The 26,368-nt window shown below is 45.4% G+C and overlaps 1 protein-coding gene across 12 annotated transcripts; it reads right to left on the bottom strand.

The window, feature by feature from the left end:
• Positions 1-1,379: 1,379 nt before the first annotated feature.
• LOC119442221 (tropomyosin) lies at positions 1,380-25,887 on the bottom strand. 12 transcript variants are annotated; one of them, XR_005190064.2, is made up of 10 exons: positions 25,663-25,886; positions 21,492-21,617; positions 15,045-15,178; positions 13,349-13,466; positions 11,716-11,786; positions 8,504-8,579; positions 7,521-7,583; positions 6,038-6,107; positions 5,155-5,294; positions 1,560-1,694 (listed from the first exon to the last, which is right to left on the bottom strand). XR_005190064.2 is itself a non-coding variant. In XM_037707013.2 (9 exons), the coding sequence occupies exons 1-9, from the start codon at positions 25,774-25,776 to the stop codon at positions 1,612-1,614; spliced, it is 855 nt and encodes a 284-aa protein (XP_037562941.1). In that variant the 5' UTR covers positions 25,777-25,887; the 3' UTR covers positions 1,380-1,611. The 12 variants fall into 12 exon arrangements, 8 of the variants coding, with proteins under 8 accessions (XP_037562941.1, XP_037562939.1, XP_037562940.1 ...); XR_005190063.2 differs by lacking the exon at positions 7,521-7,583 and adding an exon at positions 7,359-7,421 and having other exon boundaries at positions 25,663-25,885; XM_037707013.2 differs by lacking the exons at positions 5,155-5,294; positions 11,716-11,786; positions 13,349-13,466 and adding exons at positions 11,409-11,479; positions 13,537-13,654 and having other exon boundaries at positions 1,380-1,694; positions 25,663-25,887.
• Between the last annotated feature and the right edge of the window lie 481 nt (positions 25,888-26,368).

Genomic DNA, 26,368 nt, shown 5'->3' with positions numbered 1-26,368 from the left:
GCATCAACACAATTTTTTGCTCTGGTTCCCTAGTTTCAGGCAACACTACTAGTGACGCATTTCCCATTTCTGTGTACATCCTCATTTGCTCTAGCTGACTTTGCACTGAAATGCAATCATGAGAGATGTGCAAAGATCTCAACTTTATATTGAAATGTCATGCCCACACTACACTTCGGTGTTGGCTGCGTATGGCGCGGCTGAGTGCGGCACTCATCTTGAAAGCGATCTGCAGTGAGTACAGTCTAGGTGCGCCGAGGGCTGATAGCTTCGTGTGTGCTGTGTCCTCGCAACTTACTTTGCGTTGAAGCGAAAGGCAGCACAAAGGTCAATTCATTTGCTTCTGCAAAACGCCAGCATTTTGACAGCGAGTGTCTGCAGTCAAAGTGGGACGTGTTTGTTCACCTGTGTGCGCATTATGCCATAATTGTTGATTGATGATGATTATTGTGGTTTATTGGCGCAAGGGCCAGATGTGGCCAAAGAGCGCCAAGACGATGGTAATGGCTTGTTAGTGGTACATGAATAGTGGACTATATGAACATTAGATGTGACATGCCATAACTGTTAATTTAGTTAGGAAGTGAATGTTTACGAGTTTATACCGGTGATAAAAATACTATCCTTCCTTCGTATAGCTCTCAAGTACTATCGCAATCGATGCTTTGCCTTTGGGTGAAACTACGACATTTTATTCTGCACTGTATATTTCTGTGGCATTTACGCCTGTTCTGCTTACTTTCACTTGCATGATCTCAATTCCTTCATGTTGGTGCAGTGTCAAGGGCAAGAGAACCACAAAATGAAGACACCATTTTTGCCAGAGCACCTTTAAATATGGTTTTCTTTTATTACCAGATATATTGGCATACAAATTGCTTGGCAGTTTTGGTTTTATCAATCAACCTTGTTTGCTCTAGAAATGGCTGGCACGCCCAAGATGCAGGCAATGCTGCTAGGGCATCCAGTCATGTCCAGAGTATAGCGCGTGTCAAAAAAACACTTTCCTCGAATTCCTAGGCACAAAACTTAACACTCTCTGCTTTCCCATCCCAATAAAAAAAAAAAAAGCATGGGAGCACTCATTACACATCCTCGCATCTGCAGGAAAACAAGATGTAAAATACTTACAACCTTGCCAAAATTAAAGAAAAAAAAAGGGGGGAAAATGCATAGAGCTGAAGAAAAAAAAAATACAAGAAGAGCGCTAGTTCTTCTCTGTGTCTGTATGTGTGGTTGGTGTCTCGAACAGTCAATGAAAAAGAAAGGCGAGAGGGGAGAGGCACTGTCTATCCGTGACGTAACAAGAGTACAGGGGACAAAAGAAGAAAACAGTGGCTCCTTCCCAAACCTTCCAGTCCAACAATGCAATGAGACAACGGCCGCTGGAAAACACAGCGGCAACTGTCTTGGGCCAATTCGGGTGGACAAGGCGGCGGGTTACAACAGGCCCCTCTCCCCGTCTCCCGATCTCTGATTGGATAAAAGGCATTCTTTTTGTGTCCCCCTGCTGTCCTAGCCTAACCCCCCAACGACAACGACGAAGTGAGAGTGAAACGTTGGCAGAGCAGCGGTAGAAACAACGGTGGCGCCAGTCCCTTTGCGTGGAGCTTAGTAGCCAGTGAGTTCGGAGAAGGTCTGATCCAGCTCGTCCGAGATGGCCTTGTACTTCTCCTTCTCCTGGACAAGCTCGTCTGTAAGGGGGTGGGCACGAGCATGGCAACATAACAATCAGATTATACCCCGTGGAAGAGGCTGGAGGGCATCAAATTCCTGTCGCAGGTCTTAAAGTTTTGCATGTAGTAACACAGCCTCTGATGACATATCGTGCACATTATTATTCCTATACCCCATTTCATATGTAGCAGGCAATGCTATGAAGAGATACCTCTCACGTTTGCGACCAAGAAATAGTGTGTCACATATGAAAGAAAGATATAGGTACACATATGTAATTTGATGTAACATTAAGTCTTATATTATTATGTCCTGAAATACGACGTATTTATTACACGGAAGTCATCACAGATCTGGGCCTATTTACTACTGAACGAGTGGAGCTACAGTGGAATCTCGTTGACATAATCTCCACAGGAACCGGAAAATAAAGCGTATCATCCGAAAATCGTATCATCCAACGTATTATCCAGCTAAATCGTATTATCGGGAAAATAAAAATAAACATAATATGCAGAATTGCATCAACGAGATTCCACTGTATATGTTTCTGTGGCCAGCAGTCGCAGCGCACTGCTTGCGCTTGCGACCAAAACATATGCAAGTCGCATACTCTAAGCACTAAGGCACACAAATAGTATGTAATTTGATGTAACCTTAAGTCCACAAATTGCATGTGTAATATATGAAGTAGCCACTGCTAAAAAATAATCTGCACTGTTAAATGTGTGGAGCGAGACTTCTATGATCTGACTAGTATTTGTATAGCTTCAGCAGCGCGGGCAGCCAAGTATGAAATGGGGTATACATTCAACAGCCTGCACTTTAGTGTAGAAAGAAAGAAAGAAAGAAAGAAAGAAAGAAAGAAAGAAAGAAAGAAAGAGTCGGACCATGGCTTTCTACAGAATTAAAATTTTTTTATAGGAGGTTGTGCAAACCTGCTAAAAGGCACGCACATATTCTGACAAGTTGCTTCTGCAGAAGCCGACTGTTTGCAACACTCATGTTTCACATTAAAAAAAAATTAAGAGGGTACAAAACTAGCGAAGAGCAACAATTGTTGCTCGTGTTTTAACTGCTGCACCTACAGTGTCAAACTAATGGCAAAATTTATGACTGCGTCAACTTGCCTACTTCTCAACAGTGTCAAACTAATGGTAAAATTTAAGACTGCGTCAACTTGCCACTTCTCAATAGCACAGAGTGGAGAGTTGAGCCACGCCTCAGCTGAATTAGTCACTGAGATTCAATAATGCTTCTCAGAGATTCCCAGGCCTTTATTTCATCATGTGACCCTTTCAGTGTCCCTCTACAAAGGCACACAATTGGCACAGTGCTTGTCAAGCAAACCCCGATAGCATGAATCGCCGGGAATAATTACTGAAGCACAGTGCCTACTACACTTGAGGCATGGCATTGCCTTCCATTAGGAAGATTATGTCAAGTGAATACGAGGCAAGTCCTCATATCAAGACTAAAATGGGCGGTAGTACTAGTCACATTCAATATCTTGCAATCCTCATCTTCAGACGAAACTACATACTAAACTGCATGGTAAAAGACTATACTTTAAGAAAGAACAAGGAAAAAGTGCGCAAAGAGGTGCGAGCTTCTAGTGCACCTAACATACGTCTGCTCAATATAATACAAAATAGAAAACAGATTACCTTTGTATAGAATGGCAAAATCTGTCTAAATTAGACATTCACACATGCCATGCAACACATTGAGGTTAATATTAGGGCACACACCCAACACAACACATACATCTAATCCTTCATTGTATTACAGTTGACAACAGCAAATTTCACAAATGCTCATGTTGCATGCAGTTAACTGACCAAACAATCCTTTACAGGTGCCTTGCTCAAAATGAAAATGGGCATAACAAGTGATGTGGCACAGTATATTGTTGGCTTTTATCGCCATCTCTTTGAAAGCCAGACCTTACTGCCACACCCTGTGTTTCTGTTTGCAAACGTGCACAAAATCTTAGGTTTTGATGAGAGGAACAGCAAGGCACCTCAATGCAGCACTAATGCTGTAAATCTGTCCCAGTTAGCTCCATATCCCAAGCATTGTTAATCACCGCAAACCTTAAGACAGCAAAACCCACAACCACCTGGTGTCACCACCGCACGTGCACAGAACCACAAGCCACAACTGCAGACGTGCCTCGTACAGCCACACTACAGCTAACTACACCACAATGAAATGAGAATGCAAAACAAAATCACCCTGACTGCATGGCCTGCTACGAAAAAGAATTTTGTCCTACATGATGACTGCATTCTAACAGCCCCAAGCGATGGTTCACAAAGAGGTGACTACACATATTTAGTTAAAGTGACTGGCTATCGTCTTAAGACCAAGAGGCCCACCAATTGCACAATCTGGTCACCCTCCATGATGGTATTAATAAGTACTTACGATAAAATGTAAAACTAACCTAGCCTCAACTATAAACAATGAAAGCTTAAAAGAGAATGCACAAAGCCTAGTATCAATGCCTGCCAATATGACTGTTTAATTCTGGCATCATGACTGCTACAATTACAAGCCACACATGGCCTTGCATTTATTCTAATTGCAAAAAGTAGGTAGTAGCATGAGACCCCTTGTAAATGACATACAGCCAAACTGACTTATTGAACCACATTTTCATAAAACTTTTTATATAATGCATTTTTCTGTTTTCCTATTTTCTTGTCATAAAGATCACAATTTTCCTAGCAGTGTCTGATACCCTCTTGTTTGTAACCCAGTGATGACCATGGTTCAACAACAGTGCAATAAGGATTAGCCTTCACACAGAGTCCACACTAGACAGCATCAGCTGTGTGAATATTCCACGTATAGTTAGGCATGTTATCACACCATCAACTGTTCTCTAGCTTATCCAGGGACCTCTAACAACTGTCCTATCAACATCTGATGGTCTAAACTATTCTTTGAATCCGGCATTACAAATAACACAAGGTGCTTCAGCGACTATGTTTTAGGTTTTGCACTGAAATTAGCAATCAAAAACTGCTTTCAAGTAAACCATACGAGTAATGCGCAGTTGCAAAAATTTCTTATGCTCCGCGTTGGTTTCCTGGCAGCAGCCCAATTTCCAGAGTCTAAAGGCCTTCTGTCTTAAGCAGTTATTTACCAGCACAGCAGCCTGGGTACGTAACTTTGTTAAATCAACATCCCACTTTATATTCCATCCAGCCTGCATTAAAAGTGTCAGGCACACAACGCTGCAGACCAAGACAACGCGGGTGCGTCATCCAATAGTCGATCTATGGCACCTACACAAGGTCGCTCACCAGAAGTTAGCCATTCTAAATTTGCAACGGTCTGAGCCCTGTTCAAGCAGCAAATGCTGTAGTGGTGGCTAAGTAACAGTGTACTGTGCATAATGGTGCTGCTAACAACACACTCAAGGTGCTAAGGGGTCGGGGGGGACGGGGGGGTTGCGGTTAGTCACACCTGTACAGAGGGGGGAAGAAAGCAGTGGCAGGCAGAGCGGGGCGCCGGAGAGCCCGGTCACATGGACTGCAGGTCCTTCAGGGTGGTCTCCACCTCTTCCTGGAGCATGTGGTTCTTCTCACGCTCCACAAGCAGCTCGTCTGTGTGCCAACAGAAGCTCCTGCTCAACAATGGCTCTCCCGACACCCTCGCCCCAACTGCTGATGCTACGGTGGTTTGCCACCACGAGGCGGTATGTCACCACCCCCGTCACACCGTAACGTAATGATTGAAGGCAGAGGAATATTCCAGCTACGGTGAGAGAAGAATGTTTTCTGGCAGGGAGTACACACGATGTGCAAGCAAGAAATTTAAGTCGTAATGACAGAATGCTATCCTAAACTGTTTGATCAAAGTTGTATTTGACGGAACACAGATAATTGACCAACACTGTGCAAATGGTGTCTTGCAATATCCCAATAATTAAATTCGCTTAAGTGCCAGGGGCACATTCTATCGGTCCAAGATTAGTCCCGTAAAAAAGAATTATAATTTATCTGAGATATTTGTTTTAGAAAATTTTAGATGTACATGATCAGACAGGAGCTCCACTTACTGATGCTAATGTTTTCCCAAGTCAGTTTCCTATTATCAGTATATCTAACGACTACAATATCAAACCTTACACAACTTGTACCAGTAAGTTTAATGCACACCATTTATGCTTGCACATTAAGCTCTTCCCAAACAGCATTCATTAGCACTCTGAAATGCCATCCCATATTCCTGTACTTTCATGTGTTAATCACTGCATGCACTGAGGGAAACCACTGCAAACCAAATACATTAGACGGCATGCTTATAAAGAGAAATAATTTCATGCAATATTTGGACGAGCACTTACCTTCCAGTCTGTCCACTTCCTTCTGAAGCTTCTGCACTGACCTCTCGGCGAACTCAGCCCGGGCCTCGGCCTGTGTGTAGCGGAGACAATCACTAAGCACTCATATGGTAGACATTTGCGACATCACGTGAACCCATCTTGATGACCATGCTGGTGCATGCAGCAAATGTTTTCAGTGATATGACAAATTTCAGCTTGCAAATCTTTTTCCTGAATACAAAGAACAGCTAGAAGAAAATCTCAACATTAGTTAGCCTTTTGCATTAAGCTCATGCAAGTATACACTCATAATAGAGAGAACTATAATGCACTTGCCCAGAAATCTGGTGCCGAGAGACGCAAATGGACAGGTAGATATATAAAGTCTAGATCACTACATTTACATTTAGCTGATATACAGAGTTCTGGCAGCCCATAACTGTTGCATCAAACAAATTTGAAGCTTAGGTGATAACGTAGAGTCCTCTAAGTCACACCGAGAATAAAAACGATTCACGTTGCGTACCCTAAATATCTTACTACCACCGTCATATAGTATTCAACACGTACAAAACTGTCAACGCAAGAATTGCTTTAGGAAATGCAAGCATAATTACAAAAGTATAAGAAACGAGGACAACTGAAACACGTGGACACTCAAGGTGCATCTTGGGACGAAAGAACAAGATATGGGCAAACTAAAGATAAGATGAGTGCTGAACAACCCTCAGTTCTCATCCCATATTTTCCTTCATTCCTTGTTCCTCCACACCAGTCCCAAGATGCATACTGAATCCATGCAACAACTAGCCCTACAGACTATGTTAACAATTTGAAAAGAATGCTGTATTGGAGGACCACAGCAAGTGCTGCTGCTAATACAACTACAAAAGCAGGTTTGGTAACAGTGATACAACAAAGTGTGGCACATATGCTCCTACAAAATAAAAGTGCACTCTGGAGCTGCAGAGGTAATACGATCACAAAGGAATTCTAGTACCGTTAGTAAGTGGAGCCTAAAAAAAAAAAAAAAGAAAAGAAATAACACCAAATAAGAACTCACAGTTAGTCCGTGGCACGCAACACTACAGTGCTACTGAGAATGGTAAGGATTTTACACGGCAGGTGACTAAGTTTGGATGCAAGAATTGGCAACGCCAACTACAAAGGGGTAACTCGAGGGCTGCAACCCTAACAGGAAGAATAAGAAAAACGTATCGAGCAAGACGAAGGGGTGTGCAAGAAAAACAAATGAGTGCTAACTACAGGCATTCGCGATGGCACAGGGATTTGGGTTGGAGGGAGGTCAACCGCTCATGGGGCAAGCTAGCAGTAAGCGTACCTCTTGCAGCCTATTGGTCATCTGCCGGATTTGCATCTCGTACGTCTCCTCCTTTTGCAGGGCCTAAACCGTCCGTCCCAGCGCCCAGCGGCAACACGAGAACGAAGAGAAAGAGACACACACACGCAGCAAAGTTAGAACGCAAAAAGGGGCACACTTTACCTCCTTCAGTTTGGCAGTCATTGTGCTGATCTGAAGCGCATACGACTCCTCACGCTGCTGGGCCTGTGGTTCACGACACCCCACCCAAAGTCCCGAAAGACAGAGATTGCAGGATTAGAGGCGATAACGAGAGGCGATTAAAAAATATATATATTAAAAAAAATGTAAGAGAAGCTAAGCATTGCTAGGGTGACAGATGTCACCCACAAGAAGAAAAGACGCTCACACTTCCCGGATTTCACGTTTGCCGCAATGTCTGCCAGCTGAAGACTGGTGCAAAAAGCCATAAGGAAGAGCGGTGAATCCCAAGGCCCAGTGGCTGCTACTTTTTTCAATTTCAAGCTGAACGTAGTCAGGTAGTTTGTTATTAAAAACATACGCCAAGAGATCTGGCACAAGAATCTCGAGCTATATTTTGTAGCGATTCTTTTCTGTATCTTTTCGTTTTGCTGTTCCAACATTGAGTTGTTGGTGCAATGAACAATGAAGCTAGAATCAATGGAAAAGAATCCTTACAAAATACCGCATCTGCGCGTAGGTGTGCAAAACGTTAAGCTGCAATGACACCTATATAAAATTAGCTGGCTAATTATTGAGACAAATGGTGATCACAATTTGACATAATCAATAACAACACTAGCAAGCCAAAATCTAAGCATAATGATTAAGAAAGCAAATACTGCACAGTACCTATTTGGTGCAAAGTGCAACAAATACAACATTTTTCTAATGTACAGCTGGCCAAGCTAACTGGCCAATTCAAGATCAGTTCAATGCTCTACAATGTTATATAGTCTAAAGAAATTTTGTTCGCAACTTAACATCATGTCTCAATATTGTAAACAAATTTTGATCACCAAGCAAGAGCCTGATGTTACCATGATGTTACCATGCACAGGTAAAGAACTGCCTTTTGTTCATGACCAAGGAGGAACAGACCCCATTCCTCATCCCTGTCCCAATTCATGATGACTGCGCATTACCTTCTCTTCGCTCACTTCCAGGGACTTCAGGTTGTTGCCGACGACACGCAGCTCCTCCTCAAGTTCCACAATTTTGCTGCACAGAAGAGTTGCACAGTGAGGCACAGTGAGGCGACCGACATTTGTTAGGCCCGGAGTATAGATCAATCTTAAAAGTGGTTAGACTGAAATATCAACTTCGAAAGTACCCCAAAAATAGAAAGAAAGGAACAAAGGAAGAAATAAAAACTTTAGAAAAGAAAACTGCAAAAAAAAATAATGTGGGCCTGTAGGCAAATAATGAATAAAGCAGGCAACATCTCTCTAATGAGCAGCACCTTTGCCCTGAACGTCATGAAAAACTATGACTTTGAATAAACTAGCGGGCTGTGCACCAAATTGTTCTGTAATCCTGAAGAGGATACAAGAGCGCAATTTTATGAGAATGAACAAAGATGGCGCCGAAATGATCATGAGCGATGTTACACTTGGTCACAGTGGTCAATGAAAAGTGGCCAGTCACAGTGGCCACTGCCATTGAAGATGTCAAGGCCAGTTGGTACTAATGAAAAGCCATACCGTTCCCCGCAAGGTATGAATTATTTATTTTTATTTCAGACATACTGCCAATCCCAACGGGGATTTTAACAGGAAGGGCATACATATAAGTATATTACGCGGGTGTAAAAAAGGTTGAACATGTCACAAATATAAATTGGGAGTAATAACAAAAGGGTGTAGTTGCGCGTACAATGATTTAACAAGCACATAGATTATGATATGTATAATGAATGAAGCAATTATTTAATGCGGGACTTACAAAGTGCCCGCCAAGATAGAAACGCACGTAGTGAATGAATATGTCATACAGGATTTAATCAATGTCTTTATACAAAGGAAATGGTAACGTTAGAATGCTACAAATAGTTTATATCTGGGAAATACGTAGGTAGTTTTCAAGTAGTGATAGGAATTTATCTTGATTATGACAAGTAGTTATATAAGTAGGCAGACTTCCATTCCCTTATCGCCTGCGGAAAAAAGAAAAACTCCGTTCTGGGAAAAGCTCAATGGTAATAACACTGCATCTAAATGAAGCTAATACAAGATTTATTATAGCTAGATGGGCCCTCCATAAGTTTGGTGACAGTAGTTCTCAATGCCCACTGAAACTACAAGAGTAACATCTGTGTAAGTAACCAAGGAAAGGGGGGAAGAAAAGAATATCATTTCCACACAGCCTGCACTGTTGGCAGCAAAAGCTTAGGGACTACAGCAGCTATACACTCAACTAAATTTCTTTATGGCTGGCGGTCCTGGTGTACTACCCAAAATTGAGGGCTGCATTGCTCGCTTTGAAAGCATGTCTAAGAAGTTAAGTATTTGCAATGTCTCTTTACAGCTGCCATGGTCATAAGCTATTTTGGCCATTAGAGTGCATCCCAACTAAAAAGCTACCAAAACTAGAAACATGCAAAAGAAGTCAGTAATACGCACAGCAAGTTATGCAAAATTCTTTAGACATGCAAAAAAAAAAATTATGGGGTTTTACGTGCCAAAACCACGATTTGATTATGAGGCACGCCGTAGTGAGGGACTCCAGAAATTTGGACCACGTGGGGTTCTTTAACGTGCACCTAAATCTAAGTACATCTTTAGACAATGCAGACAAGCCTTGTTACCAAGGAGCAAAACAAGACCAAACCACATAACATTATAAGTCCAGCTCTATGTCGCAATGCATTTCACCATTCTCAGGCAGGTAAGTGAAAACTTGTACTACAATCACTGAGAGTGGATCCCACATAAAATGTACTGTAGGAGTTGGGCATACGCCACTGCCCTGTAACCGCAGAATCCCACTTTAATAATCGAGTTTGGCTTCAAGAAAGATGGCTACTATCACGAAAGCTTTACTAAATGTGGAGTTGCTACAAACCACTGTTTCAACCAACAAAGTAGCTCTGAAGCTGAACAAAGGTAACGTTAGACTATCAACAGGTGTATAAAGCACAAACATCAACTACATTGAATTGAAAAAGTTAAATTTTGCCTAATATATGCATTGCACCTCCTCAAAAAGTTGCTCTCATCATAAGTGCATTTTAGTGATTGCCAGCACCTACAGCATTTAACGTTCTTAGAACAGTTTGGCCTACATAGCAGCACACATACCTGGATCTGTGACAACTCAAATGCCCCAATCAAGAATGGCAAAACCATTGGTCAGTACAAGATCCCGACAGAGGTCTCAGTGAAAATGTCTCAGACGAAGGCTATATAAATGCATTTCCTAATACCACACCTTCGATTTTTAATATTTTAATCTTTTCCACATTACAGTGCTTGCAGGACTGAATCTTCTTTCTGTAGCAATTCTTTTCAAGAGTGTGAGACTACACGAAAGCTATGACAAGCCACCCCACCACTTATACTAAACACCACAATGAAATGTTGCTGTGTAAATCAGACGTTTCTCTTGAAGCTTAATCATGTATTATTTGTGTCCACTTAATACTCAGCCACACAGTTTAAGACCAACCACTATGCAACATTTCAGCTGTGCGGCAATCCCTCACTTGGAAAGAAAGAAAAAAAAAAAAATGGCTGCAGCTGCTAGCACTTGCCAGCTGCGAAAATGTTCACATTTGGCAACTTTTGTGCAACCAAAAATTTGCAGATGTGCAAACTAAGGTAATTAAATTTAGTGCAAGAGCCCTTTCACTGTGTTGCTACACTTAAAAACGGCATTAGACACTGAATGCAGGCAAGGCGAGTGACATAACAGACTATAATTCACAGGATTACAACAACTAGAGCAACCGAATACATGGCCACAATTACAACTGAGTATTTGCAACAGCCACGATTAATGGAGGACTGCAGAAGGTTAAAATAACAAGGGATGTGTGGCACACAGCCTCACCTCTCGCCCGTGGAGGCCCTCTCCTCGGCCCTTTCCAGGTCAGCCTCCAAAAGGGCGATGCGGCGTGCCATCTTTGCATGCCACCACACACATTGCACATGCGTTGTTGCGTTGCATGATGGCAGGGGCGATCATTGGGGAAGACAGGGTCAGGGTGGCGAATGGGGGAAGAGCAGACACACGGCAGAGTTGTGAGTGGCAGAGCAAGGTACATGTACCACACGCGAGGCACTCTCACACAAGTCAATGCCGCAAGCACTCGCACACACTGGGCAGACACATGATGGGGTCGTGCGGAACCACTTACGTCTCACCAGTCTCTGCACGCTCCTCAGCGCGTTCGAGGTCGGCCTCAACCATGGCCAACTTGCGGGCCACCTGGGGTGCGGCGACACACACACGGATCATTTAGTCTTGGTAGATGCCGCAATGTTCCGCTACCTACTGCAACCGCTGCTTTGTGTTGATGTAGAAAATGTAGCTCTATTTTACTCACCCAACCCCCCCCCGGAACAATCACTAATCTTTCCTGACGCACGATTTTGGTCGATAAAGTTCAGTTTTAGCAGCAAAAGGTGCATAGTAAAAGACTGGCAATGGTTTTTGAGGCAAGCAAGCAGCGGTTCAAAACAGTGATAAAACCAGAGTAAGAGGAATGTCTGAACGTTAGGAGTTTGTCAGCTTTCTTGGTATTGCTTTGAACAGCATAATCTTTGAACGGTATCTTTACAATGTGAAGCTACGCACATTAATATAAAACTTTCAAGATGGTCAAGTCATGTACCCAGTATAGTTCCAGAAATATTTAAATATGAATGCCTCATTGTCTTATGCGACATTACAAACAAGGAAACACAGTCAGCTAGAATGAGTAAGTAACAGACTACCTACAACTGTTCAAGATGCATACTTTCACCATGCAGGCACACGGTTTTTGTAAATCGGGATATGGTTAACGAACACGCACATGCAGCTTTCGATGAAGATTAATTTAACCCTGTAGCAAGTGTAAGAATATACACTCTTTGTTAACTAAACAAACCGATAACCTTTACAGAATCATCTTCTGCAAATGCAAGCATCAAAAGCCATTGCTCAAAACTGTGCAGTTTAAATCACAACAATGAACACAGAGGGACGTGCAGAGTTAGTGGACGTAAGTGTGTCGGCCAAACCAAGCGGAGACAAACATTTAACCCAGTGGCAATTAGTCCAAGTATGTCTTCTTGACGCACACAACTACTTAAATGCACACTAGCACGAGTAACGGAAAAATGCAATGTGCTGCAAAACTTGCGGGTTTAAATGCTAGCCCTATTCCAAGTTAAGTTTGACAATGCTCAAGAACAAATATACAATGCAATAAGTAGTTATATACACCTAGATTCACTTGCTCAAGTATTTGTGATTAATAAACGAACACTGAGCAAAAGTTTGTTCAAGCAAGAGCTGTTCTTAAGTCTTGCAATTACACATACACAAAGAGAAGACCTCTAGCTACTCACATTAAACAGCCCTTCACGGCAACCACTGATATTGCATTGCCATCAAAGGGCAGATAGAACAGAAAAGCACAACGAGATTACGGTTGTCTAAATCTACCAAGTGGACTTGCTTGCAAGGCCCACTTTGAAACAGCTCGCTGACAAAGAACGACGTAGAAGACCATGCACGTAAAGATTCACTACTACAGTCCCCGTGGAACAGTTAACTAGGTAACGGGTGCGAACCCACAAACCATGTTATAACAAGTGCATCGCTGAGTGCGGCAAACTCGAAACAAGGGTGAACGTGGCTCTGTTAGGGGTGAAGCCGAAAGGTTGCAGGGGGGGCACACTCCGAGGCACAGCACACACGGCAGCCCGGGTCACACGGAGCAGAGGGCGGTGTGGAGAAGCACACAGCATGCCTCGCTTCCACTCTCTCCAGAGCCAAGTCACCTCATCGTATTTCCTGTCAGCATCCTCAGCCATCGTGCGCGCTTCCTTGAGCTGCCCCTCGAGACCGTCCATGCGCTCTTCGTCGGTGATGCTCCTGTGCTCCAGCATTTTGCGCATGCTGTTCGCGAGGACAGAGAGAGAAAGAAAAAAGGCCGCGCGGTCAGCTATGGCCGGCCTGGATGCCTCACCTCTTCATATTTTTTGTCAGACTCCTCAGCTATGAGGCGTGCCTGGCCCAGCTGGTTCTCAAGCAGTGTGATCCGGTCATCTTCCATGTTGGTGCGGTTCTCCAGTGCCTTGCGGATGCTTGATAAGCAAAGTAATGCGTGTTTGAGAGCAGCAGAAGCACCAGTGAACACTGGTATGCAATTTCCCTAAATGAAAGGTTTAAGCCTGTGGCAACTTAAGCGGTGTGCTACTGTGCAGGAAGGCAACCGCTCCCAAAAGCTAGAATTTTTTGGCCATGACCGAATGAAAGAATGTGGTGTGGACAACAAGAAATTGACAACAAGAAAATCAGTTGGTAGTGCTACTAGTGAGCAAAAGTTCAACAGCATGTGTGTTCTACACAACAAAAGACTTTAGATTTGCTAATTTTGTACATGGCACAGAGAAATGCTGAATATATGTACTGATGAGGCAAGCTCTTTCTTAGGAATGCCAGAGAAAGAAGGAAGATCCTGACAAGCCATGCATGTCTTTGGCACATATGATACATATAGGAGCACAGGCGCAGTGTGACAGGTTTGTACTTATCCAAATAACAAATATAACTGCAACCTCTAGAGAACAATTTTGTATGTATGAAGTAAGAACAATCAAGACACATCGCTTGAGTATTGATACTGCTACAAATAGCAGCCTGACTAGCACTTGACAGCATAGTAGATAAGACCATAGTAAGGAATGAATGCAGTGGCTCACCAGCAGCCTTGACTATGTTATGAAGACAGCACTATTCGAAGAATTTTTTGGTCATGACACACTGCTGCAAAAGGCTGAAAGCGAAGTACTTGAGCTTTGCAATACCTCCAGAATGTTCCAATCAACACCATACTTTCTTCGCAGATCATTTATCTCTGCACCAAAATGCCTCAATATTTGGACTGTTTCCTTAGACTCCTCCATACTTCAAACTTTGCACAGAATTAGGTACAGGTTTTCGGCTACCAGTAAGAGTGTATGGATGTGGAGAAACCACGGCTCTTTCCACCTTGTGGCAGACTGGGAGTGCTAGTTCATGCCCCTGGTTTTTAGATTTGGCTATGTTATAAACAAAATTTTCAAATCCTTTCAAAATGCTGACAAAGAAAATGTACGACTATCTGATTTCAGAATTGAGGAAGCAACAGTGAAAGCTATACATTTCATTAACTAGCTCGTAACAATTCGAGCCTATTGAGTGCATGGAGCTAAAGGAAGCACAAATATTCAATCAAATATGTGCCACCGGTGATTTCAAGTTTCTTTACACAATTTGAATAGAATTTGACGGGAGATCTAGCTATAAGATGTTTTCCTGTATAAATAAAACTAAAACAGTACTAAAGCTCTCCAGACTCATACTTGTGAAACAATGCACACTTTTCACTCCCCGTTTCTTAAGCTGTTCTGTGATTACAACCGTATTTTCACTGTGTAGCACCTCAGACATCACAAAAGAAAGGTGAAAGCAAAGCTTTAAGGTCTGGAGTACCGTTCGCTTTCGTCAGCCGCCTGGGAGGCCTCTTCCAGTTTCTGGGTGGCAATCTTGAGTCGTTCCTCAGAGCGTTCCAGGTCCTCCTCCAGCAGCTGGATGCGTCGGTTGTGGGCAGCAACCTCAGCCTCAGCCTGTGCAAAACACACAATTTGCAGTCAGTGACTGAATGTGAAAGACAAGCATGTTGATTTCCAGTGATGAAAACCATTCATCTATTCAGGTTTGAGTTTTTGCAGAGCGGACAGCATGCTGACAAAGGAAATAACCATCTTTCTTTCGAACACAAAATATAAAAGGAAATGCACAAATGCTCTGTTGTTTTAATGACCTTTCAATTATGTCAGAGAACGGGATTTGGCAAAACGTGCCAAACTCTTTATGCAAGAAGTATCAGTGTTAGTAACTATTGACAACCATTTTTAAAGTAGCGTTGTCAGATGTAGTGAAGTTTTTCAAAGCAAAAACTGCCTTGGAGTGGCCACATTAAAAATAACAGATGACAGCATATCCACGGAGAATTCCATTAGTCTCATGTCCGCATATGGAAGTCAGATTTCGCTAATGGCAGAAGAAACATTTACCTTACCAAATTCATGCCACTGATATGTAGCAGTAGCGTCCATTCTAGTGACACAATTTTTTTCCAAGGCGAGAAGTACTGTGCTCAGCGACTGAAATGTGATACTCTGAGTGCGTGGCTGCCGGAACTTTATTGCGCCACCAGTGGGTGCTGGGGACACTGACCTAATTAATTTTTGTATCAAATGAAAGCGAGTGCCTTTGTGATGGATTGTGACTGCATTCGGCCCCCTCAGCGATCACCAAGCATTCACTAGTGGCGCAAAAAAGGCCAGCCACCATGCGGTCCAAGTATTGCTGATCACTACACATTATAGCAAATGCAATAATACAGCTTGGGTGAGTGACAAGCTATTGGTTCAATTTTAAGGCTCCCATAATATTGCTACTGCTTCAATTCATAAAGCAGCACCATGACATAAATGTGCGCAGCCTAAAATTGAAGCAATTCATTCACTGCACATTATCAATGCTTGGTAAATCTCTTCAGCTAATTCCGAGGTTATTTATGCATAATAGAAAGTTTTTACAAAGCAATTATTTGTTCTGTTGCAAGAAAACTGACATTTATGACAAGTGCATTAAACATTCAAGTCTCAACGTCCAGTAGCAGAACAAGTTGTATACGTTGCTAATGGGAAGCTCACAAATAAATGAAGCAAATAGAACCTGAAAGGTACACCACTTATATAGATTCTAGCTGTTTCTGGTACACACCAGCAGATTTACAACATAGAAGTAAGGTTAAAAGGTAATAGCAAAGACAATTTATAAATTGTAGATAGCATTCCAATCTGTCTATTATAGCTTTAATGGGAGTGCACTCCTTATAGTTTCTCTCAGAAGGCAGCTGTGCCTGGCCGTGCTTCCCATATCTGTGCTTCATAACAAATAATCAGCTAAACTAATTACCTTGTGAGTTCATGTTTGTTAGTCAAAATGCTGTTCAGTTTGCTCAGCGACTGCTGCAAACACGATGAGGAATGAGTACCCTGATGCCAAAGGAACGCTTCAAAACCTCTTGCTTACTCAAGTTACTGAGCATAGTAGTTTCGCTCCACAGGTGCAAACTTCGATGAAATTGTGAGCATCAATGGAATTAATGCAATTCACTGAATTCAGCAGGCCTTCTGACATTTGAAAGCAACTATTCTGAATAACAAGCAGACATACTTGCAGAGAAAAGTGGAGTTACTGTCTGTCGACATTTACATAACCGATGGTGCCCTTCAATTTGAGCACACTAATGACATCCGATAACTTTTCATGCGTTAAGCCGCGCACATAATGATTTTAACGCAGGATAATGCCTCTGCTTTACAAAATGCCACGCCTTGCAGTCGCACATAATTCGACGTTAGCGCGTAGCCTGGCAGCGAACTATGTGGTAAAGACAACGAGGGGAGCCAACAATCGAAGTCAGGCGTCGCGTCTCAAGCCGTGCTGTGCCATACAAGCCAAACAAACGAACAGGTAGGACCGATCCAGGGATGGAGCAGCGGTTGCATAGCGACGCCGGACCTACTACAGCGGACATAAATTTCACTTGCGACAAGTACGGCACGGAAACGCACAAGTGCGTGCACTGGGCGGTCGTTAGGTATTAAATAACGATCGACAACCAAATGCGCTCTGCTCTACTCGCAGTGACCGCGAGATCACCGGAGGGGGGGAGGGGGGCATAGCAGCATTCTGTGCTTCTATGCGCATGGAAACTGACTTCCGTGCGCAGGAATGACATGAGGCAGCCAACTGGCGTTCAGGACATGCATGTGTGAGCCTGTGGTTGGGAACGCTGTGACTCTAAAAACCGGCCGGCCACAAATTCCGGGTCGAACATACACCGAGCGTAAAAACCAGCTTAGGAGCACTACGGTGTGGAAGGGGGGTGGGGTGGGGGTTGCGATGGGAGGGGGGAGGTGAAGAGCCGGCCACGGCGGGCCACCGCCGGTAGCCAATGGGTATTCGATGGTATCGGAACGCTTTAATTTCCTCGACATTTTTTCGCGCGAGCGCAATGTTGCGCTCCTCCAAGGTCGGTCAGACTAGAATACCGCACCGGATGCCGAGCGGGGAGCGGCACTTGCACAAAACAAACCGAAAAAGTGTGCTACACGCAGCGTAATCACCACGCTGAGCTACGACATGCGCCAAAACACACAAAGTTTACGTGTACTACGTGTCCTAACAGTGGTATGCAAGGTGTCCGCAACTACGAAGGGGGGAAAAATAACACACAACGACAGCGGGACCGGGATCGTTTGCGTAATGTGGGTTACAAACTCGGTCCTTATAAGGTTTCGGTAAAGTAGAAGTAAAGCTACATAGCGCGAACACGCTTAATAACGTGCTCCGTAACCACAGGTCGAGCCGTACGGACGCCCACGGTTCCGAAACACACGATCCTCGGGCACCCGTAGAGGCTGTACAATGCAAAATTAGCCACTCACTTCTTCACGACGCCGGATTTCTTCCATCACCCGTGATTGCGCGTCCTCTGCTTGTTCTTTCGCGGTTTCCAGTTCATCTTTCATGGCCCGCATTTTTTTCTTGAGCACTTCTAGCAACGTTCCCTGCTGGACGGCGCTCATCTTGACTGCTGAAGTTCGAACACCGAAATACTGACAACTGGGTGGGGATACACACCCGCTACAGGCCTAACGTGGACGAAGTCGCCGAGCGGCGCATGTATACAAGGTCGTGATGGGCGAGGCCGCGTGCGTACAGCGGTCGCGCGGACGCGCGCGCGCGGGAAATATAGTTACTTGACATAGAAGTTACCTTAGTCACAATTATGTTTCCTGAATCGCGAAAACGGCCATAAGCGGTAATGTCGACATACTGCTTTCACTTGCAGTAGCAGCTGCTGTACTTTTCCGCGCTTTTAACTTTAGTTCCCAAAACAAAACTTTTGTGTGCGTGTATTTGTAGCGAGTGGTACGAATGTACGCGCGCGCGCGTGCTCCCTTGTGACATTTTCAGGTTACCTTGAGGCGGGCTTTTAAATTTTATTGTTTGAAATGTATTTGGGAAACTGACTTAAACATATTCGCGTGACGTCTGGCGGTGGCGCAAATGAATCAGACTGCCGTTCGCTGAAAAGTGGTCTTGACATGCATGCGCTGAGAAATAAACAAGTCATTAGAACGAGCCCGTTTATTTGGAGTCGGCGAGCTACAGATAGCGATATATTTTCGAAGAAGTAGAAAAGCTAACACCTGCAAAGCTTTTCATTCGTTTTTTTTTCCCTGTCTGTCCAGCATTTTTGCGCTCTCTACAGCCACTACATTTTCAAATGTAATTTTGGCGGTTTACATGCTTCAATTATTTGATGATCTGTTCTAGCACGTGGCATGACCGAACGGATAGTGCTTGCGCTGCTTTCATTTGAACGTGGCTATTTGGAATTGCTTTTGGCCTTAGTGCTGCGACTCTTGTGACACATGATTATTGTTCAAAATTCAGCATTATAGGGCAATATACCACATTGACTTACATAATCTAGAGACTATGTAAGCCATCGTGGCATATTGTTCCTCTAACGTTAAATTTTAAACGGTAATGATTGATAATGCACGAAACAAACACGGCTTGCAAATTCTCAATAACGCCCAAGCCCCATAACAACGAAATACATAGAATGTTACAGGCACGATAATGACCATTAGGACGCAGCATATTCACACCAACATAACACATATATCAGCATAACACATCACCCAAAAAGTGTAAGCGTTGGAGTGTCCCAGTATTCACTACGGTGAGGAATACCGCAGAACAGTGTCAGTGTGACACCGTATACGTGTACATACATGCATGTACTGTACGATTCGGCCCGCGAACCCCCGAGGCTAATTTGACGAAGCACCCTTATCTTGACGCCTTATACGCGCTCTCTGATATTCGAATTGCAAATTGCCAACGGAAGTTTCTCAACACTGGGACCACCGCTGGTGATACGCGACAGTGGCTCGGCAACGGGGCGTCTTACGAGGCTTCACCACGTAGGTGTCCCGCCGCGGAACATTTGCATCTTGTTATAGGAACGCCCTCTTATAGCTCGCTTGACTGAGGTTTAACCTCAGGGATATCAGTCAGTCGCTGTCCAATTAATGATTGTGGTTTGATCTCAGTTTACTGTCACCAAAATCACCAACGAAATTATTGGGCAAAAGGTTTCCACGTTTCTTTGAAACCACCTCGAAACGCAACCAGTCGTGCCACTGCTATACGGTACCAAGCAGTTTACCGTCTTCTGTCGTAACTCGCGTAACATACACCAGTTTTTTTAGTTATTCGAGCACTGATGACGTGTGTGCCGATTGTATATTAAACTGCATTCTACTATGCAGCACCACACTTTGTGGTGTTCAGCAGCTGTTTACCAAGCGACATGGTGAATCGAATCTCGAGTTGGTGATAGTAACCTCGGCGCGAGTCTTAATTAAAGTCACCAGGACGCCTTCGGGGAAAAAAAAAAAAAAAAAAAAATCTGCAGCCGAACGGTCGAGTCAGGCTGTGGTTAGGGGGAGCTCTTGTTTTTGGCGCAGCTTTTTCCCCTGTTATTTTGTTTTTGTCTCGTCGCAGTTTTCTTCCTTTTGTGCGCACGGAGCAGCTCGCGTAGATAGCCCTATTAGCCGCGATGCTGAAAACGAGGAACCGAAGCGAACGGCGGGTCCTTATCGTCTCATCGCAGACAGCGCACAGGTTTGGCAGTTGCCACCGCAGAAGCCCGACGCCGCGCGTCTTGCTGGCGTCGCGCTTGACGCCGCGACCGAGAAGCTGCAGGGTCCGCGTATGTTTCTCCGCGGCCACGTGCCCACTTACGTCGAGCGTCGGTCGCACGCGGCGGTGTCGTTTTTCGGCGTGAAAGGGGCGCCCTTGTGCTAGCAGCTCGCTTCGGACAAGCGCGGCCGCGGGCCCGCGAGGAGAACTGGGTTAGCGACGCTTTCGCCGTTTCAGGGACGCGGCGTCCGAGACGCACGGAACGCCGCGCGCCCGTCGCCGCTGTGGAATGCATGCAAATGGCGCGACGGACATTCCTCCGAGGGAAGCCTCCCACCACGCAGCATGCAGTGCGACCGCGCGCGTTGCAGTGTCAACGCGCAATGCACGGAAGGAGGTGGTTATCTCACCCCTCTCCTGGGAACTGCGACTCACGAAAGAAGGCGATTGCGCTGGGCGAAGCGGACATTGAGCCTGAGCTGAAGAGGATTGCTCATCGGATTGCTCATCGGTGTATATCAGCTTCGCCCCACTTATCGGATAGCTCGGCGTTCTTTGTGTTTCGCATGGTGGACGTTTTGCCTTGCAGAAACGCGTCCACATGCTATAAATAGCCCAACTGTCGTTAATACGACTTCAACAACCTCGGCGAACTATATGGTCGGATGCTAGTAGCAAGGTGTTGGTCGTAGGCGTTCGGTGCTACTTGGTCGGCTCTTTCGCTAAGTCGGCGCTAAAAATAGGATGGCGACAGACATCCGGCTGCATTTCAAAATTAAAACTGCAACGCTGTAGTGATTTAGATCTTACTGCCGCTTAGATAGGTACACATATGATATCCCTTAGCCCACGCAATATAAACGAAAAACGTCTAAACGATACGAGCAGACAACCCACGTTCGTCCTATCGTTGGTATTCGCGCTGTGGCGTCTTTCGCGTACACTTCCATACTCATTAGTCCTGCACCTGTCACCCACGTACTCCGAGATACACACAATTAATGATGCCGTTATCACTGCTCTACAGCAACAGTGCGCATGTAACTACACAGGACGCGCAACACGAACGCGAGTCGTCGCGCTCGCGGGGGTAAATATTTCTGTAAGAAACTCCATGGTTAATGCATCATATATACTCACGGCCTGCAGAGCCTTGTCCTTCTCCTCCAGCTTGCTGTTGGCCTGGGACAGCTGCTCCTGCACCTGGTCCAGCTCATTCTCGATCTGCTGGATCTTCTTCTGAAGGCTGCGCACCTCCTCTTCAGCCTGCGAGGGAACAACGCGCCGTCCAAGGCACGCGGTTAGCGGAGCGCACTTCCACGCACAACTCGCCATTTCCTTCGGCGTGTATTACGTTTTGCCAGCGTCGACTTTTGCACACGCTCTGCCGGTGGATGCTAGCGCTGCCACACGTGCACTGTTCTTGAATGGAACGCTATACACCATGACCCTGCACGTGAGACAAGTGTCCAGCTGGTTCAGCAGTCAAAGCTGAGAATGCATGTGCTGCGGCGTTCGCAAGGTATATCGTTGCGAACGCAACGTACAACGCTCTCGGCGTCTTGACCGCGGGCGCATTCTCGGCTTCAAACGGAGGTATACGACCCAGAAAGCGCGGCCTTACCCCCGTAATCATAATTACATCTTAACTTGAAGCCGATGCCTGACTGTATTTAAATGACGCCTGCCGTGAACGTACCGAAGGAAACGCGATAAGCGTCTTGGGCACGTTCATGGCAGGCGTCATTTGGTCGTGATCATCATCAGCCTATACTTATGTCCACTGCAGGACGAAGGCCTCTCCCTGCGATCTCCAATTACCCCTGTCTTGCGCTAGCTGATTCCAACTTGTGTCATTTAGATCAAGTCAACCATGGGCTTGAAATTGGAAATATTTTAACTGCGCTAGGGGGGGGGGGGGGAACAGGGACAAAGGAGGACGAGAAAGACACCACGTGCGCAGATTAAAACGGCTGCGCACGTGATGTCTTTTTCGTCCTCCTTTGTTCCTGTTTCTAGCGCAGTTAAAACCTTTCCAACATGAACTTCACCCAACTAGCCCAACTTGGTGCACTACTACAGTACGGGCTTCAAGTTACGAAGCATTTATGAATACGGTGGTTAGTGTTTTTGCTTGTGAGCTTAGCGAATGCTTATACGAATGAATAACGCTTTCGGAACGTTTTTCTTTAACAGCAATATGTGTCTGCTCTGAAGTTCTGCTACATTAAGTCACTATTATTTTTCTAGGAACAGGAGCCTAATTAGCAGTGCCGCCATATTTGGTCATTTGGTCGCCATGTTTGGTGAAGTGTAAGTTATTACACGTGCAGCGTGATCGACGAAAGTCGGGCTGTGTTAAACCACGGCCGCATTCAATTCTAGAAGCGGGTTGTGAACACTGTCTTCTTTCTTACACCCCCCACCACCACTCCCACCCCTCTTTTTTTGTCCTTAGTTTAATAAGCGCAGGCTTTCTGCTTTAATCAAATGCGAATGACTCATGCGGGAGGAAACATTTAGCACATGTGTTTGCTTCTTTAGCCGCATCGTTTATCTCTTTATCTTTTTTCTCTCTTTCTTTTTCCCCCCTTTTACACTGATGACATCTGGCCCAACTCGCCTTGCGACCATCGAGGCGGAAAATTTTAGAATCAACTCAGAGAGAACATCGTCCATCGTTTGATTGACTCATTGTGTATAACGTCACGAAACAACACTATGGCTATGAGATATACCGTAGTGGTAGGTTACGGATCATTTTTTACCACCTGTGGTTCTTTAACGCATGCACCTAAATCTTAAGTAGTACACAAGTGAATTTGCATTCCGCCTCCTTCGGAATGCGGTCGCTGCGACCGGGAATCGAATCTGCTGCATCGGGCTCAGCAGCAGCATGATATACACTGCAAAATAATTTACACCCTTAGAAGTGAATAAGGGTGTAAATCTTTCTATAACTCGCACCCTTACACTTAATAATTTACACCCTTGAAAGTGAATAAGGGTGTAAACGTATCTACACACTTAAAATTGAATAATGGTGTAAATGTGTCTGTAAATCACACCATTACATCTACCATTACATCCACCATTACACCCCTTTGGTGTAAGGATGTGAGTTGTAGACACATTTACACCCTTACTCACTTTCAAGAGTGTAAATTATTTTACCGTGTAGCTCTACATAGCTACCGCGGCGAGTGTGAAGGTCACTTTTGAAAACTAAATTTGAGGGCCGTGCACATTAGTGCTGTTCATTATACAAACATAGTGCAGTAGTAGCACGAGCATGTTTTATGCAAATATATACATATCACGTACCTCCGTTTTGTGCTATAGCGCACTATGTTGTACTGTACTCCTGGACATCAGATTGATGGGAACGGCACACTATGAAGGGCATATATACAAAGCTGCGTACATTTGGTTACAAGCCAAATTATATTTTTTCTTAATTTCTTCGCTTGCAATACTGATGTTAACGTGGACAAGGACACAAGAAGGCAAAAATAAGCCAGATTTGAGGGATATTTGAATGCGCAAAATTACTACCACAATTGTCGTCTCTAGACGGAATTTAATACGAAGGAATGTGTGTGTATTGTCTGTGTGGTACGATTATCTATGCAGCACGCATTCGACCTCACTGGGATTTCCCGATTTGCACTGCTTATAGCACGTGCTACGTTATCGTCCGCAAGAAAGACAATGCAACAACTGTACGATATAAGTCTGTTATCTTTGACGTTGAATGCAGCATGCACCCTTCGTATGTCAGTAATATTCTGTAGTGGCAGGACAGCACTGCAACTCCTCTGTGACGCGTCGGTTGCACAAGACTATACACTTCAATTTCTTTTCCTTTCTGCTTCGAAGAAGCTTCTCTCAAATCATGAAAAGCAAAGCATGAAAGTGAAATAAATAAACAAAAAGCTAACAAGCTCACCCGCGTGAACCAGTGTTCATCCTACTACAGAAATGGTATTTTTTGTTTTGTTTTGATTTCAAATTGCAATGAAATATCTCCTATCATTGCTGTGCGAAGGAAAGGTGCCCGTCATGGAATAACAGAGCCGCACCTTTCTGACAGCACACTACGCTTAGCTATACAGACTACGAGAGACCATGAGATGTATCCGCGTCAACTATGGCGACTGTGCTTTCATCGAAATACGCCAATTCAGCGACAAGCTTACGAAAGCGAAAGTGCCGGCAGCCGCAAAATTTTATTTGCGCGAGGGGGGAGAAAATCCGCATGTTCGGGTTTCCAGCGCGATGATCGGATCGGAAATCCACAAGCGCCTGGGTCAGGAACGCCGACAGCTCTGACGTCACATCCGGCGCGCGCAGCACCACGGGGGAACCCGAAAAGGTATTTGCCAGGACGCGTGCCCATGTTTAGGTCCGCCGGCGCCGAATTTAGAAGGTCCGAAATAGATCCGCGGGAGAAGCGGAGCGCCGGGACGCCTCGTCCGCCCTCCCGTCTCTATCTGCCACTTTAGGTCCGACGAACAGAGCTCGTTTAGCTCTACAGCCCCGAACTGAGGGCCTAAACGTCTAAATGTCTAAATGTTCTGGTTAACCTTCCTCCTCTTTTCTTTGTTTTCTTTTTCAACTCGGAAGCACCGGTTGTGTGCTGTCTCCACAGCCGAGCATGGTTTCAGGTTCAAATCCCAGCCGCCTTATGTTTGTTTGTTTTGGGCGTACTCGACCGACAAGAGCAATACTTTTGTCTCACATGCAGTGGCTGACCATTCAGTGTCGGTCGCTCGGAGAAAACACTGCCTTACGTCACAAGCGCTTTATGAATTAACAGTCCGATCTAAACTTACGAGCAAAATTCTAAAAAAATAAATAAGCATTCTTCGTGCGAGATCTAGCGACTAGTACTACAGTTAAGGTTACTCGCTATGCCAGCCAGTAGAGGACAGCACCAGCAATGTTCAGGGACAACTTACATTGACGTCCTACATCCTGATGAGTTAGTCTGAGCTAATGCCTCTTTGCACATCTGGCAAAAAGAACGATGAGACGGCACAGGGGGCGTTCACGGGAGATCCGCGATTGGCGAAAGCCGAAACATGCACGAGCGGCCGCGTGTGAACTTCTATCCCTCGCTCCGCCGCCTCCTGACCACGCGAATCAGGGGACAAGCAGCATGCCGGCACTTTTGCTTTCGCATCTACAAGAAACCCTCGCCGATGCCCACATGTCACGGTGCAAGCTTAAGGACACTGTTTCGGTCTCTGGCTTCGCGAAGGCCGTGGTGAACACACTCAACGCGTCGCGCACTGAAGTCACTCCGTACCTTCTCGGCGCGCAGAGCGGCCTCCCTGGACTGCCCTTCCGCGGTCTCTGCCCTGTCGACCGCATTATCCTTCTCCAGCTTCATCGCCTGCATCTTCTTCTTGATGGCCTCCATCTTGGCTGGTGTTCGTTGCGGCTCGGCTCGCTGAGAACTGAACGGTCAGGGGAGCTTGGACCACTCGTTGAGAACGCCCTGGGACGACTGGAGTCTGGACGCCGGGGGAAGATAGTTCCTCGGGGTCTCTCTCCCGGGGCTGCCGCTAGCGCCCCCCTGCGCCGGCCGCCCACGTCACGCGGTTCGAGTTTCCTGCCCCTCGGCCTCCTCGGCTGCCCGTGCCAAATATGGCACGCGGCTGGGGCCCCTTCCGAGACGGAATGTGCCTTTTGCCGGCCGCCTCCTGTGGGCTCTGCATGCTGTTGCTGCTGCTTGCTGTTGCTCGTCGCGCGCACACACACACCGCGCGCTCGCGGTCCGAACACCGCCACCACCGGTCGACAACCGCCCGCTGCGCCCCGCCCCCGCGCCAGGCGTAACCTTGTCCTCCCGCCGCTGCCGCGTCATGGCATCAACGACCGACCGACCGACCGACCGACCTACCGCGGTGTAACCGCCAATGCAAGCTTCGACCAAACCTTCGCGCGATGTCGCGGCCAGGTAACGATGGATACCTGGCTATACTGTTTTTCCCGGCACCCCTTAGCTTTCT

The sequence above is a fragment of the Dermacentor silvarum genome, chromosome 2, assembly GCF_013339745.2.
Source record: "Dermacentor silvarum isolate Dsil-2018 chromosome 2, BIME_Dsil_1.4, whole genome shotgun sequence".
NCBI classification, from domain to species: Eukaryota; Metazoa; Arthropoda; class Arachnida; order Ixodida; family Ixodidae; genus Dermacentor; species Dermacentor silvarum.
The sequence above is the reverse complement of the archived record's forward strand: the minus strand, read 5'-3'. Positions and strand labels throughout refer to the sequence as shown.

Bases quoted from the DNA above. Each gene is read 5' to 3' on its own strand.
- LOC119442221 (XM_037707013.2), bottom strand. From the start codon at position 25,776: ATGGAGGCCATCAAGAAGAAGATGCAGGCGATGAAGCTGGAGAAGGAT. The intron at 21,618-25,662 runs GTACGGAGTGAC...GTTCCCTCGCAG, and splicing joins CCGCTCTGCGCGCCGAGAAG to GCTGAAGAGGAGGTGCGCAG. The intron at 15,179-21,491 runs GTGAGTATATAT...TGTTTTGCACAG, and splicing joins AGGACAAGGCTCTGCAGGCC to GCTGAGGCTGAGGTTGCTGC.